Raw genomic sequence first — 16,458 nt, forward strand, 5'->3', positions numbered from 1 at the left:
TTCACGGACGGTTCTGACATCAGAAGGCGAACCTTCACAGATTCAAATTCCTATACAAAGTCCCCCAGCTTTCTTGAGAAGGTCTGCGCTTCCCTCGTTTTTCTTTTGTATTTTTTATGCTCCCATTAGTATCCCACTGTTTTTTTTTTTTTTTTTAAATGCAGCCACCTAGCTAACAATTTCATCTTGAAGGCTACAGTGAAACTTGGGAATTTAGTGAAGACCGTGTGTGTATATGAGGTCCATTAATTATTGTAGTTAGTAATTCGAAGTTATTTAGTCACTCACAGACTGTAACAAATCCACAAACCAGGTAGCATTTTTGTAAATAGCAACACATGTACCGTAATGAACAATAAAATAAACAGTTTATTTGTGTCATCGGTGTCAATTTCAGGCGGCACCTCGTGGTCGGCAAGGTGACATGGCTGAGTGATTTTTTTTTTTTTTTTTCCTGTCAGTGTCAGTTTCTCAGCACACAGTACAGTAATCGCTCAGTAACAAGGTGCAAACAGATGATTGATCGATCTGTACGAGCTGATTTTTTTAAATTTATTTATTTATTTTTTATATATAACAGTGTTTATTTTTTAGGAAAGTACAATTTAAGCCTTTATTTTAGGGACCCCAACTTAGGCAATTCACATAAGGACTAGTAAGTCCTTCGGACTAGTACCACAATTTTGTTAGTTTCTAACTATATATATATAAATATATATATATATATACAGTGCCTTGCAAAAGTATTCAGACCCCTGACCAATTCTCTCATATTACTGAATTACAAATGGTACATTGAAATTTCGTTCTGTTTAATATTTTATTTTAAAACACTGAAACTCCAAATCAATTATTGTAAGGTGACATTGGTTTTATGTTGGGAAATATTTAAGAAAAATAAAAAACTGAAATATCTTGCTTGCATAAGTATTCAACCCCTGTGCTGTGGAAGCTCCCAGTTTATACCGAAAACTGAAGTAAAAATGATGTCGCAATATATAGAACACCATTACATCATGTAAGAATAAATCATGGATTTGAATGTAAACAATAACAAGTAGTTGTCATGCCGTCAAAAACCTGTAAATACCTCCAATATTTTGATTCAAACACAGGCTCCCTTGAGAAAGATATGTACAACATATCGAAACGTTGGGCAGCTGGCTCTTTGAGCTAATATATATACTGTATATATATATATATATATATATATATATATATATATATATATATATTACACACATTCAATAGGGAGTCAATTATACAGTTTTATTATTTATTTCTTAGCAGATTCCATTATCGAGGGCGACTTACAATTGTTACAAGATATCACATTATTTTTACATACAAATACGTTCTTTTTTACACATTATTTTTACATACAATTACCTTGCTCAAGGGTACAGCAGCAGTGTCCCCACCTGGTATTGAACCCACAATCCCTCCGGTCAAGAGTCCAGAGCCCTAACCACTACTCCACACTGCTGCCCAGTAGAGAGGCAACCGAACGCACCTGTAATCACGTGATGAATTATGTGTGGTGTATTTAGTGGTTGCATCCCGGGAGTCCCGTATGGTAAATTCCGCTCCGAATCCCGATTTCGGGATTGTATTAAGGAAACTCTGATTCTGTTTTTACTGATGATTTTCCCTTGTTTCAAACCCCAGCTGCTAAAATTAATACCACAAGATTTGAAATTCGCTTCAATGATCCATTTGGAATGAACATTTTATTTTGAGGTCATCATCGTCATCATCATCATCATCATCAACATCATCAACATTCTGGAATTTTGTTTAAAAGACTACTTGTTTTTTTTATCAACTTCTTAAAGCACTGTTTTTTTGTATTCAGCCTACGAAGGACTTGTAGTTCGAAATGTCCTGATAATTGATTTGTAATCAATTATTCTACTCTTTTTTCTTATTGATCATTTTGGTACACAGCAGTTTTCCTTTTTCTCAAATTATATATATATATATATATATATATATATATATATATATATATATATATATATATATATATATATATATTTTAGCTCAAAGAGCCAGCTGCCCAACGTTTCGATATGTTGTACATATCTTTCTCAAGGGAGCCTGTGTTTGAATCAAAACATTGGAGGTATTTATAGGTTTTTGACGGCATGACAACTACTTGTTATTGTTTACATTCAAATCCATGATTTATTCTTACATGATGTAATGGTGTTCTATATATTGTGACATCTTTTATACTTCTATCTTTGAATCTGTATTAATTCTAATTAACACTACTTTATATAAACTTATATTTTTATTATATCATGCAATGCTGGCTCTGAGGATCAGTCTAGATTTGGCCTCCTCAGCGCATCAGTATGCACAACTTTTGAATGAATTTTGTTTATTTATTTAAATGTTATATATTTATTGAAGTTAATTAGTTCATTTTTTTATGTTGAGTCCCGCTGGCATAATCGTGTTCATTTATCCATTTACTTTCTTTTATTCTTCTATATGTCGCATTGTCTAATTTGAGCTGTTCTAATACTACAAACTTGACATCATTTATGTCATGATATATAGATATATATATATAGATATATATATATATATATATATATATATATATATATATATATATATATATATATATATATATATATATATATATATATATATAAACTATAAACTTTTTTTTTTTTATATTTGTATTCTTTTTCATTGCTTAGTCCAAAATGTAGGTATGAGTACGAACAGTCTCAGACCCCCAACCGATAAAATTTGCTACTGTGGGAAAGTGGAAGATCCTCCTTTGGACCCCTGGCTTTTCAATATAGTGTTTAAATCTAAAAGATATGTAAATATTATAAATGGCAAACTAGGTTAGCAACACTAAAATCCAAAGAAAAAAATCTGTAAATTTTTTGCCAGGGAAAGTTTGTCTTAAAATGCTGCTTCACTTTTTTTTTTTTTAAACACGCTTGACCACAGTTTCTAATCTGCTAATACCTTAGCAACTATGGTATGTGTTTTTTGTAACCAGGCTCTAGTTTTCCACGATTCTGAAACAGCATGTTGTAAAGAAAGCCTCCAGGTCAGTAAACTTATGTTCTCCAATGCATTTGTTCTTCTCTTTACAGAAAACAGCTTGCTCACATTTTTTTATATTTTAGTTGTCATTCATTTACATGCTTTCTCAACGATCTCATTCGCTGACCTACATAGCTACATGTAAATGCTGCGTGCATACACAACCAAACAATGTACAGATACTCGCAGATTTGTATTTTCAGTGCATGACATACTGCATTTTTTAAAGGAAGTAAAGGAAGCTCCTAATCAAATGCGTTTTTACATTACACAGACGTTGTTCAAATTCACAATTTCCGTGACCTCCGTGACAAACTGTAGCTTTAGTGTTGAGTAAGCCTCCCAAAGGGACAACTTTTAAATTAGTAGCAATTAATTTGTAGCATTTGGGATGTGTGGCTCCAGGAGCTACGTTGTTTCATAAATGCACAGCAGCCATTGAGCTAATGTTCAGGTTATTCTGACCTAGCTGGAGATTAACTGCTGACCTAGAGGTGAAAAGTGCACATAGCCTCCCTCCTTGTATAGCTAACCATACAGCTGTGCAAAAACAGTCCTAGAATTATTGTATACGGTAAAATGACAATCAGTTTTCACATTATTAGGTAACACTTGAATTGTGTTACACAGTACTAGGTACAAAATAATACTAGTACAGTATGAAATCAAGGTTGCATATATACTTTAGCATTGTGTTAAGCTAATACGCTGTAATGTTTTGTTCTTGAGTATTGCAGTAGATTGCTATGGCTCACCAACTTTGATTCATTGTTTTGGCTCAGGAAGAAGCAAAAGGGGTTCAGATGGGGCCCCTGCGGTTAGTTTGATTGGAAGTGGTATATTTACTTTTAATTGTACATTTCTTTCTGCTAGATTAAACAATGGAAGACATTAGTGTGAGTGTGAGCCAGGTGAAAAATATGTTTTTAAAGAAATGGTGGTTCTGCCTCCTTCAATGTTTGTGCTAGTAGACAAAAGTGGGTAACTGCCACACGATTTGTTTGAGAAGTGTTCTGGAGAATACTATGGAGAGTCCTCCTTTTTTTTTAAATGTGTTTTTTTGTTTGTTTTTTAAATTACTGTCATATTTTTTCATCTCATTTACTAGTTTCATAGCAGCTTTAGTCACTTTTTTTTAATTCATTTATTTTTGCAAATTACCATTGTATGACGCTACCGTACATTACTTGGTAGCATTGCTTTAATCTACATTTTCTATCTGGTATGTGTATTTTACTGGCAATGAAATTGCTATGGGATTAGCCATCTAGTAGAAAAATTATCCAAGGAAAATGAGAAACTACTACAGTAATCAAATCATGTTTGGAAACTTATTTTTAACAATGCAGGGAGGTACAGGAGGGACGTTTACAAAAGAAAGTCACAGTGTGTTCTGTAATGGTTTAGGCTTTGACAGAATACAGATGTATACCATCTGTTGGCATAGATTTGATCAGTTGATGATCACTTGAGAACATGGTAATAACACAGCTCCCTTTTAGTTTATTGCATATCATTTATCTTGTTATTGTAGATGACTGATCCTAAGTTTATACAACCTTAGAAGATTATCCAATCAATCACAGTTGTTGAGAAGTTTGATTCGGTGTTAACAAAGGTTAAGGTTTGTTTTAATGTATCAAGTTTCAGTTAAACTAGAGAAACATTATATATGCATATGTGCTTTGCTGTGATTCATTTAAAACAGTCACTAGGAAACAAAAAAAAGAAGGAATCCTAATATTTTGTGTATGGGTCCACTTCTGATGCATTTATTAGAAGTGATTAGCATATGTCAATCACAGTACCTCTAAACCTGCAGTTGTTAAGAAAAGCTAACTTTTTAGGAAGTTTTTGCAGAGTGGAATTTAGGGACTATATGGCCTCTGTCCTGTGTGTTAACAAAGACTTGTTTATCGTTGGTGTTTGGTAACCTTTCATGAATGTAGCCATTAAATATGCCCCCCTGCCCCCTTTTTAAATAATAGTTCATGAAGTTCGTGGTCGTGTTCGCCTCTTTTATTGTATTTAGCTGCCCTGTGGTCATCGATGCAAAGAGACTTGCCATCCAGGTGACTGTGAGGAGAGCTGCAACCAGAAAGTGAAACTCAAATGTCCTTGCAAAAGAATTAAAAAGGTAATTCATTGTATTATATTTCAGCATGAATACCCTATTCACACTATCTAAATAATGAGGTATCATTATGTTTTGAAAACAACTGACGTTATGCATGAATAAATAGTGTTTACATTCCTGATAGAAGTTGCTACAGTATCATGGCAAATCAGTTAGTGACATGCAAACACAGAATTTCTGAATTATTTCTGAAGAGGTCTAGAAAAGAACATACTCAAAATGACTAACAAATAACTCTTCTCAGTACAGCAGAGCAGTTAACCAATCTCATTTTTGTAGTATGTTATTTCCATATAAGCAATTCATTAGTTAGTTAGGCTGACTCTGCAAAGTTAGAGTTCTCAAAGAAATAATAAAATAAAATGAGCTCTCCTACATATGAGAAGTAATTTATCTTTGCAGCTATAATACATTTTTTCATGTTTTATGCTGTAAATAAATGTACAGTGATTACATTTCGAAACCAGGCTCCTGGAGTGCAAGATCATTTTAGTTGTTCAGTTTAGGTTTATATTTTTCATGCATTGTACTTTGTTGTTAGATAAACCATTAATTAAATGAAGATACAATAATGGTAACATTGCAGCATTCATGTCTCTAATAGCGAGTGTAGACTTTATAGGCAACCATGCTAGAGAGACATGTAAAGGCATCATTATTGGTAGCCAGTGTGCTGGTCGCTGTTTACATACAGGGTGGTCAAGATATACCACCATTGATAGTAGCTGATGGACACAGCACCACTTTCTGCCGCATCTAGAGGCCACAGGTTCTAATTTATTGTGGCCAGTATTTATTTTTGAATGACCACTGAGTGAGATGCTTTGTATTCTGTAAGCTTGAATCAGAAGTACCGAACAACAGACATTTTTATATATATATAAAAAATAATAATTTTTTAAATTAATTTACACAGGAGGTTCCCTGCTTCAAAGCACGTGAGACCCAGATCTCTGTGGAGTGTGATGAAGCATGCAAGGATGTGAAAAAGAGAGCTGCCGAGGTATTAGCAGGAAGTGGTGGATTAACTAATCCAAAAGTTACACCAGCCTTAAATTCACAGGGGTTGTACAAAAATATAATTTCATTTTACTTAATTACATGTTGCGTTTTCTCCCAGCACCTTAGGGTAAATAATATTATCATTTTGTCCAGTAGTAATTAGGGCTTCTGATTTTCGATGTTTTACCCAGACTTTTCTACTCTCCTTTTAAGAATTCAATTCATACCTGTTAAACCTTTTGTGTATGTCAATGACAACTGAGAAACGTGTTAATAGTAAAATTGATTTAATTTACAGTTTTTTTTTTCTGTGAAACAACTGAATTGGCTTTTAAATTGGCTAAGACTTAATTTTTGATTAACAAGCAGAATGTATAAATGAGATCGCAACATATATATATATATATATATATATATATATATATATTACCTTTGTTTTCTTCCAGTTAAAAGAAGCAGAAGAAAGGGCTGCATCTGAGGAAGAAAAGAGAAAGCAGCAGGTAAGGAATACTGTGTCTTCATGAGAATTTGTTGGAAAGGAAATACAAAAAAACTGAAGAGTAAACAAACAATTTCTGTTTGTTAGCCAGCACCATTTCGGGGGGCGGGGGGGGGGGGGGGGGGGGGGTGAAATCACCTACAGCTCTTAATGTTACTACTGTTAAATAATTGGAGAATTATGATTTTCACAGGACACCCTCCACTGTTTGTTTTTGTTTTATTAAAGGATTGCATTTTCTGGATTTAGAAATACAAAAATAGATGAACATGGTACAGTTGTTAACCCCTGGCATGGTACAGTTGTTAACCCCTTGACTGCTATTAAACCTAATTTAGAGCCTGCTTGAACACTAGCGCTGGCTAGTGCTTTGAATTTAAAACAATATGCGTGTAGCTTTCGTTTCTGTTCAATGAGGAGCAATAATATAAAAAGTTTCTTACCTAGTCAGATGAACTCCACACACCGAGTGAACTTCCAGTTCTCCATGTTGCTTGTTTGGTCAGGAGAACAAACCAATCTCTTTCCCAGAGATCTTTAAATAATCCTTGTTGGCACCAAAATATTGACCCTCCTCCATAAAAACCCGCCCCTGTTTCGTAACATTTTGCAATTTTCTCCTGTGTAGCTTGGTTACGGACTCATTGTATAGTTTTCATTAAATCCCTTATTTTGTTGTTTTGTCCGAAAGTAAAAAAAAAAAAGGGAAGGGTATACACTCGGGTTTAGCTAATTATTCACTTTTCTTTTTCGTGTTTATTTGCACACATGGCATCTGTCTATTTTCAGTGTGGGTCACCCCTCTTACCGTCTTGTGGTAGAGATTTGTGTTGTATGTGTGTCGACATGTCCGGCGCACTGACACAAGGTGGTGGGACTCCTTCACCTCGTATACCTCGTTCTGATAAATCCCGTGGTTCGTCTAAAAGACCGTAAGTCGCCCTGGATAAGGGCGTCTGCTGAGAAATAAATAATAATAATAATAATAATAATAACTACTGAGTGACAGCACATTCCTACATTTCTACACTGTAGACTCCGCTTGCAAGATTTAAAATGAGATTACAATCAGGATGGAGGCTTGTTAGCAGGATTTAAAGCTGTATTACAGTTAAGACACAGAGGATTTAAAACAGAATTGTGGTGAAATGTACAAAAATGTTTACACACAAAAACCCCAGAAGAATGTGCCTGTGACCACAGGGATTTCATTGTGGAAGACAGCAAAGGAAAGAAGGTACAACTTCTTTCAAGGCTCAAGCATTTTGGAAAGTAACCGAAAACACTAATTTCATACAGTATATCAAAAACGAAAGCACCGAAAAAAACGATTTACATAAAACTCAAATAGCTAAAAATAAGCACCGGTATAATATTGTTCGTAAAGCCGAGATTGCAATACATTTGACTGGCTTTTAGCTTAATAACATACATATGAAGAGTACAATTCAAGGTGCTTCCCTTCGGGATCTCCACAGCCCCCAGAGTATTCACCAGGATAATGGCAGAATCATAGGTATACACGTCTACCCCTACATAGATGATTGACTGATATGGGCTCCATCAAAGGAAAGAGCAATAGAACACAGAGACAAGACTTCAACCTTTTCAACATCTAGGCCTGTTAGTAAACCGACAAAAATCATCGCTGGCTCCAGCACAGTCACTAATCTTCCTGGGGGCCCAATTCAACACAATTTCAGGGAGCGTGTATCTCACAGAAGAGAGGGTGACAACTATTCATCAACTGGCAGGGCAGGTCAGCTTAGCATAGGTGCCAGACCAACAGCACAGTTCAACAGTTTCAAGGGCACATGGTTGCAGCAGTTTCCCTGGTAAGGGACACAAGATTACGTATGAGACACACTCAGAGGTGTCTCCTTTCTTCTTGGAACTTAATGTTTCTAGATTCCAGCGCATAAAGGTTTCTCGAGGAGCGGTAATAGAAGTAAGATGGTGGCATCTCTCACCTCGGGTAAGGATGGGACTACAGCTCTCTCCACTACCTCTGACTCTTTGTTTGTATACAGATGCCTCACTACTGGGTTGGGGAACACACTTAGGGGAAGCTCAGGTACATGTCACTTGGGCACCAAGACACTGTCGCCTCCACATAAACCGTCTAAAACTGCTGGCAGTCTTTCTAGCATTAAGACACTTTGCATTAAGGCAAAATAGGGTTTTAATTTTCACTGACAATACCACAGCTGTAAAATATAACAATCACCAAGGGGGCACAAGGTCATGGAATCTGTGCATGTTAGTCATGAAGGTCTGGGACTGGTGCAGGACAAGGATGTAAACATACAAGCAACCTATCTACCCCGGGTCGACAACAGCACAGCAGACCTGTTAACACTAGAACCGCCGGATTTTCGAACTACCTAGAACCGCCACGTGGGTCATTTTGACCCATACATTTTTAAACTGCTTCGTTATGAAAATGAAAGACATGCTATCAGATACAACTCAAAAGTTTTATTCATGTCTAACATTTGCATCGCAGAAACACCATATTTAAATGGAAAATTAAACATAAAAGGTTTTATTTTCAACATGAGCGCATATGCAGCATGACTACAAACAGTGAAAAAATGAAATACAATATACGTTTCAAAATAAACGGGTATGTACATATACCCGTTTACAGGTGTAAACCGGTATATGTGTATACAAAACTGTAAAACCGAAATCATTGTTTCTATAACACTACGTCCAAAATGACGGCTGCATTTTACTCTGTGGAGCGTACGCATCAGCCTGCTGGCTGTGTGCCTGCATCCAGGAGCTGACGCAGTTCCATTGAACACTGTTGTGTAAACTGGTACAATCAAACTGGTACAATCAATCTGGCGCCAACAAGGATTACACTATGTAACACAATTTTTGTTCCTGGGTAGTAAGTGTTATTTCCTAATTGCTTATGCCTCAAAAGTATAGAAAATGGCTATTATTCCCCACAAACTTTGCTTTTGTGACCAGGACAGTGATATTTTGAAATCTACCTATTTCCAATGAGAAAACGGGTGAATTTGTCTCTTCGTTCACATAAAGTCAGAAAAAAACAACATATGAGTCCAAATTAACATGTATTTATACTAAAGTAATACAAAAATGACTACAAAAGATTTAGAAGCGAGTAGTTTTTCGAGATTTACGATTATACTGTAAATCACTTTCACGAATCAGCCCCCAAATGTAGTCTCCCATCATGTTCTCGTTATACTGTCCTTGGTAGCGGCGTTCAAAGTCCAGTATATCCTGGTGGAAGCGCTCGCCTTGCTCTTCCGAGTACGCTCCCATGTTCTCCTTGAATTTATCAAGATGAGCATCAAGGATATGGACTTTGAGGGACATCCTACAGCCCATTGTGCCGTAGTTCTTCACCAGAGTCTCAACCAGCTCCACATAGTTTTCGGCCTTGTGATTGCCCAGGAAGCCCCGAACCACTGCGACAAAGCTGTTCCAAGCCGCTTTCTCCTTACTAGTGAGCTTCTTGGGGAATTCATTGCACTCCAGGATCTTCTTTATCTGTGGTCCGACGAAGACACCGGCTTTGACCTTTGCCTCAGACAGCTTAGGGAAGAAGTCTTGAAGGTACTTGAAGGCTGCCGACTCCTTATCAAGAGCTCTGACAAATTGTTTCATAAGGCCCAATTTGATGTGCAGTGGTGGCATCAGCACCTTCCGGGGGTCCACCAGTGGCTCCCACTTGACGTTGTTCCTCCCCACAGAGAACTCGGTCCGCTGTGTCCAGTCCCGCCTGTGGTAGTGCGCCTTGGTGTCCCTGCTATCCCAAAGGCAAAGATAGCAGGGAAATTTGGTAAAACCGCCTTGGAGACCCATCAGGAATGCCACCATTTTGAAATCTCCTATGACCTTGATGCCATCTCAGAAAAATGCAGATATGTATCCACTTAGGCAGCTGGAACTAAACTGAACTGGTGGGCTTAAGGCCCCTGTATTTATACTACTATTTATATTACTGGAAAGTTCTAGAAAGTTCTAGAAGTTACTCCAAGTTTACTCAGCACTGAATCTATCAGGAATGTTCTGGAAAATAGGTAAATTTCAAAATATCACTGTCCTGGTCACAAAAGCAAAGTTTGTGGGGAATAATAGCCATTTTCTATACTTTTGAGGCATAAGCAATTAGGAAATAACACTTAATACCCAGGAACCAAAAAAAAATAAAAATTGTTACACGGTGTTATTTAGGATCTCTGGGAAAGAGATCAGTTTGTTCTCCTGACCCAAGCAACATGGAGACTGGGAGTTCATTCGATGTGATGAAGAAACCATATTACAGGTAATCCTCGTCTTTCTTTAGATTTAGGAGCTGTGTTACAGAGCTGTGTTTCATGAAATTAGCTTTGAAGTAACACATCTGATTATTTTCTTGTTTTGTTGATTAGTCCCCCGTGAAAAACGAGATCGCGGTGCTATTTCGCGGAATACACTCTGGGTTGAAGAATTATTGATTTTCCACAGCAACAGGCCTAACTAGCATTCATAAGAACAAATTCAAGTTTTTTAAACATTCCACAAGGTGGCGCAGTGATATTTTTATATACCTCTGCTTCGTTTATCTTGCTCAACCCGCTCTTAGGAAAAGCAAACCACTCGTTTTAGACACTGACGTGCTTTGGCTATTAAAATCCTCAGCTAACATGGATACATTTGTTAAGAGCAAATATGTGCCTGGAGGCAAAAGCCACTTAGGAAATAAAACAGCCGCTGGTCATGCTGGGGAATATCCGAGACTCTTGTATGAGGAAGGGGGTTAACTGTTTTGCAGACCATGCATGTCGTTTCTGAAGAAACTATCAGAGCCCTGTTTCCTCTCCTTCGGTGGGAAAGCAGGACTTTAAATACCTGACCAGAGTCCTGAGAAAATGGAGAACGTTTAGTTTCTAGTTGCATTTGCTTACTTTCAAAAGTATTTTTTTCCTCATAGCAGTAAAGGTTTAAAACTGAAATGCCAGTATTTATTTGAATTTTAATTTTACTTTTCTACCTGCTGACAGTGGCCTCTCAATTTTTGTTTTTGGAATTTAATAAAAGTTATTAAAGTTTCAATAAATGTCTTGGTGTATTAATTTGCTATTCGTTTTAGCATGTACTGCAATACACTTTGAATACACTTTGCCCTATAAAAAAAAGAAATTAACAAAGAACCGGGTTCGTTTTAACTTTTAAAAGGCTACCGCAGGATTCAAGAATTTCTGTTGCAGAAATCATGGACCCTTGCCACAGAATTTGGAAAAATGTGCCGCTCTCTTCACGGGGGACTAGTTGATGTGATGGTACAGGAAGATACTTCCTTCTTCTGAGGCTGTCATAGCGACACCATTGTAACTTATCACGTGTGTGGGGAGGTAGTTGAAACCTTGTGGTTTCATATATATATATATATATATATATATATATATATATATATATATATAATATATATATTTCTTGTCCAGTGGTGTAAGCTCAGCAATCAGACGCTAAAATAAACATTAGGAACCACGTGGCAAATTCAGGGCATGAATTAACATCAGTCACTGACCTACAGGGCGCTGCGGTGGTGTCTCGGGAGGTAGCAGAAAGGGCTATTCGCATGATAGACCCTCCAGTGGGAGGAAGGGTTCTACTCCAGGTACTTCTTAGTGCCCAATCGGGATGGTGGCCTCAGACCGATCCTTGACCTCAGGCAGGTCAACCTGTACCTGAGCCGAAGGGGGTTCAAAAATTTGACGATTCAACAGCTGTTGCAGTCAATAAGGCCAGGCGACTGGTTCACCACGGTGGACCTCGAAGAAGCCTATTTTCACTTCACCATAAAACTTGGGCACAAGAAGTACCTGCGGTTTGCCTTTCAAGGAACAGCATGCGAGTTCCGGGTCTTGCCATTTGGCCTCTCTCTAGCACCCCGTGCCTTTGCAAAGTGCATGGAAGCTATCCTGGCCCCATTGAGACGCAAAGGCATCAGAGTACTCAGTTAGCTGGACGCCCACACGGATCTTCTCAGACCCTACCTTTGGGTCTCCTGTGCATGCACCCTCTGCAGGCCTGGTTCAACAGCAGGGTATTTCAACCCGCGTTGAACCATGACTGACTATTGACAGTGTCTCGCCACTGTCTAAAGGCACTCTCTTAGTGGAAACAGCCTACCCATCTACATCTCGGCATAGCGCAGGGCAGTGTCACCAGAAGGGAGGTCGTTGCCACGGACGTGACCAGCCTGGGCTGGGGTGCTGTGTGTAATGGCTGGGGGGGTGCATGGGGTGTGGTTCACCATTTGTCCAATAGGATTATTGACACCCTGCAAAATGCCAGAGCAGTGTCCATGCGTTCCAACTTTCAGACGTGGTGCCTGCCTCGGGAGTTCGACCCCACGACCTGTCCCTTGGCAGTTATACTGCAATTGTTGCAGGATATGTTTGACGAGGGTAAATCCCCCTCTAAATTAAAGGTCTATCTGGCAGCTTTTTCAGCTTGCCATGCCAAAATTTACTTGGTCTCCCCAGGAGACAGCCCGAACAATGGTCAAGGTCTGTCTAAGCAGAGGCTGTCAAAATCGATAGCAGACACAGTCAGGACTGCCTATGAGCGAGCCAACTTGCCAAAAGCTCACTGCCCATTCCCCCAGGGGCATGGCAACCTTGTGGGCTTTATTCCAGGGTGCATATGTCACCAGACATTTGCAATGCAGTGGTGTGGGCTACTCCCCATACTATTACTAGGTTCTACAGATCCTCCAAACCCTGGTTTTGGAACTAGTGTGTTCTCAGTTGACCCTTACAACACAGGCATAGAGGTGAGTTTCTCCCTCAATTTTTTTAGCCCTGGCTACTTGTTACCGGGGTTCCGAATGGTAATGCACAAGGCAGCCTCAGCCTTGTAGCATTCCGGTCACGTGGCAATCTTGTCCTTGTGTCGGCTTGGGTATACTGACCCATTCGGTAATGGTTACATTTCATAATTGAAAGGGAACGTTAGGTTATTATAATGAAATAGAAATGTAACCATTAACTTTGAAGGTGGATGCATCCATAATTGCAGCAAGGTTGAAGGAAATATGACATTGAGATCTGGGTGCAGTCCTTTATACACTCATTTATGAGCAGCTTTGTTATATTTTATTCAGGTTTTGGGTCTTTAGGAGGTAAATACCCAACTTAAAAAAAACACTGTTTACTTTGTGTTATTGACAAACTTTTATTCATAATTGTATATATCATCTTATTTTCCAGTTCTAGATTTTAAAAACATTTTTAATTTGAAAAAAAACGATTGATTAGTATTTACTGATTTTTTTTTTTTTTTTTTCACGTCCCCCACCCCCCTGAAAACTTTATATTTTTCTACGTTTATATATCTTTATTTTTCTACGATTTGATTGCAATTGTGGATTTTAATTTTATTGTTTCCTGGTCCATTTTAAAACTTTTTTTTTATATAATTATTTGATAAGATTTTTTTTCCTGTTCTATATTTGGTTAAAAGGGCCTCAGCAGAGAAGGGGTTAATTTAATTCCACATCGAGAGCGATTGCATAAAAGGCAAATAGACAGTTATACAGTCACAACATTCTGTAGGTAAATGAATATTGGTAATACAGTATGTGCCATACAAACCTGCAACCTATTCACAGCAATATATATATATATATATATATATATATATATATATATATATATATATATATATATATATATATATATATATATATATATATATATAAAATATTATAAACACGCCAGTGCTGATGAATACACATGTATCTCTAGATTGAGCAACATTGGTGTTTTCAGGACATAGCGTACTATCAAACCCCCCCCCCCCCCCCCCCCTTTAATGCCTTCAAAAACATTTTCATGAAAAAAAATAGTGTTTTTCAAATCAGCTTTAATAACAGTGTACCGTGCAGGGGTATGAAGTGCAAATATAAGCTGTGCTGTATAACTAATAGCAGTAAACCTTGGAGGTGGAAACAACCAATTTCATTTGTTTCATGTGTTTCTAATGCAGGCGGAATTGGAGGCATTTGAGAAGAGACTGAAGGGACGTCGCAAGAAGAACAAGAAAAAGGACGAAGTAGAAATTGAAGAGACCATTTGGCAGAAATATAAAAAGTACATCATGGTGCCTGTCTGCGGAATTGTGTTGGCAGTGGCAACATTTTATTTAATTCAGGCTGGTTAATATGTCAGTTAGTACAGTGTACAGCCTCCTAATACAATGACCTCTGTAGCTACTGAACATGGGTATAGACAAGATTAGTTTACTGGCCTGTTGTAGTTGAGTTATATATTTCCTGTATCTGTATAGGACTGTAGTTTTGAAAAATGAAGAAATTAAGCAAAAAATATATATAGTTATGCAATTAAGCATGTCATTATGAAAAAATATATAATTCCCCTTTTTATTCCCATAATTTTATAGATTTAGAGTGTGCATGAGAAAATGATTTGGAAACGGTGGTCTAAATAATTATCTGCATTTAATTCTGTTAAACATTGCTTTGTTTAAAGTGCATAGAGCTAACAAAATAATGTCATTAATATGTACATTATTTCTTTGGTCTAACATTTTCCTATATAAAAAAGTGTTTTGATTTTTTTTTTATTTAAGAAACTACTTCTGGATATTTCAATGCTGCAGTTCTGACACATTCATACATTTACTTCATGTTAATTTACATGTTTTCAAAGTCTTTGTGTTACATTTCGTGACCTCTTAAAGTAGAATGTGGATATGTGGTGTAAAAAAAAAACTAACATGTTTACCATAATATCTGCATCTTTTATATAGCGAAATTCAAGACTTCTTATTTGATAGTAATTCATATTAGGTAAGATTTAATGGAATAATTGTTAGCTCTATCTAATTTTAGAGGTTATAGCTAACAAAGTCATTTTGTAAATCGTGCCTGTCATGCACATCTATTCTCAATTTGTCTCACTTTTTAAAGAAATGCAGTGTAGTATTTTCACTTTCCAGTTTTTAACTGGGACTATCATACAGTATGTTAAAGAAAGCTCTGTTTGCATTCCTTACTTTCAAGTAGTCTTGCACTCTCTTTAGTCACATCACAGGAGCGATTCTTTTCTCCAGCTCTTCAATGTCAGTGCTTCTGTCACTAATCAATATCGGCTTCCCCTAAATGATGACAGCTAGTTACAGCTTGTTGCTTTGACCCTGAGGTGAAACTGTAACGGCCTACCTGAAAGTAAGTCATGGGAAGTGGAGCTTTCTTTAACCTATTATGGTGCTCAATACCTTTTTTATACACGTTGGCTGTAACATGCATTTTTAATAACTGCACATACAGTATCTACATAGCAGATACACTGACTCATTGTGTGACCCTGAGCAAGTCACTTAACCTCCTTGTGCTCCGTCTTTCGGGTGAGATGTAATTGTAAGTGACTCTGCAGCTGATGCATAGTTCACACACCCTAGTCTCTGTAAGTTGCCTTGGATAAAGGCGTCTGCTAAATAAACAAATAATAATAATAATAAAGTGTACAACAGGTAAGATTTATGAAATTATCCACTGCTGTCATTCGCTTTAACCTCTTTAACTGTGGGTAGATAATAAGCAAATGTTATTGGTGAGTTTTGGAAACCTAAACTGATTTATGATTGAAGAACTAAATGATCATGTTTGACATGCTGTGGAGTACACAGAGTATTTGATAATCAGTCAAGCTTTTCTTTTTTTGTCATCAATAAAAGTTGGTTTCAAAATGTA

At 37.1% G+C, this 16,458-nt stretch overlaps 1 protein-coding gene across 3 annotated transcripts in view; it reads left to right on the plus strand.

Moving 5' to 3' along the window:
* nfxl1 (nuclear transcription factor, X-box binding-like 1) overlaps positions 1 to 16,458 on the plus strand; it is a 50,551-nt gene extending 34,093 nt beyond the window's left edge. For all 3 annotated transcript variants that reach the window (XM_059006311.1, XM_034013848.3, XM_059006320.1), the window contains exons 20-23: positions 5,108 to 5,212; positions 6,129 to 6,215; positions 6,661 to 6,714; positions 14,733 to 16,458. In XM_059006311.1, the coding sequence (XP_058862294.1) occupies positions 5,108 to 5,212; positions 6,129 to 6,215; positions 6,661 to 6,714; positions 14,733 to 14,906 (420 nt within the window). In that variant the 3' untranslated portion in view covers positions 14,907 to 16,458. The remainder of the gene's footprint in view (positions 1 to 5,107; positions 5,213 to 6,128; positions 6,216 to 6,660; positions 6,715 to 14,732) is intronic.

The sequence above is a fragment of the Acipenser ruthenus genome, chromosome 2 (assembly GCF_902713425.1).
Source record: "Acipenser ruthenus chromosome 2, fAciRut3.2 maternal haplotype, whole genome shotgun sequence".
NCBI lineage: Eukaryota > Metazoa > Chordata > Actinopteri > Acipenseriformes > Acipenseridae > Acipenser > Acipenser ruthenus.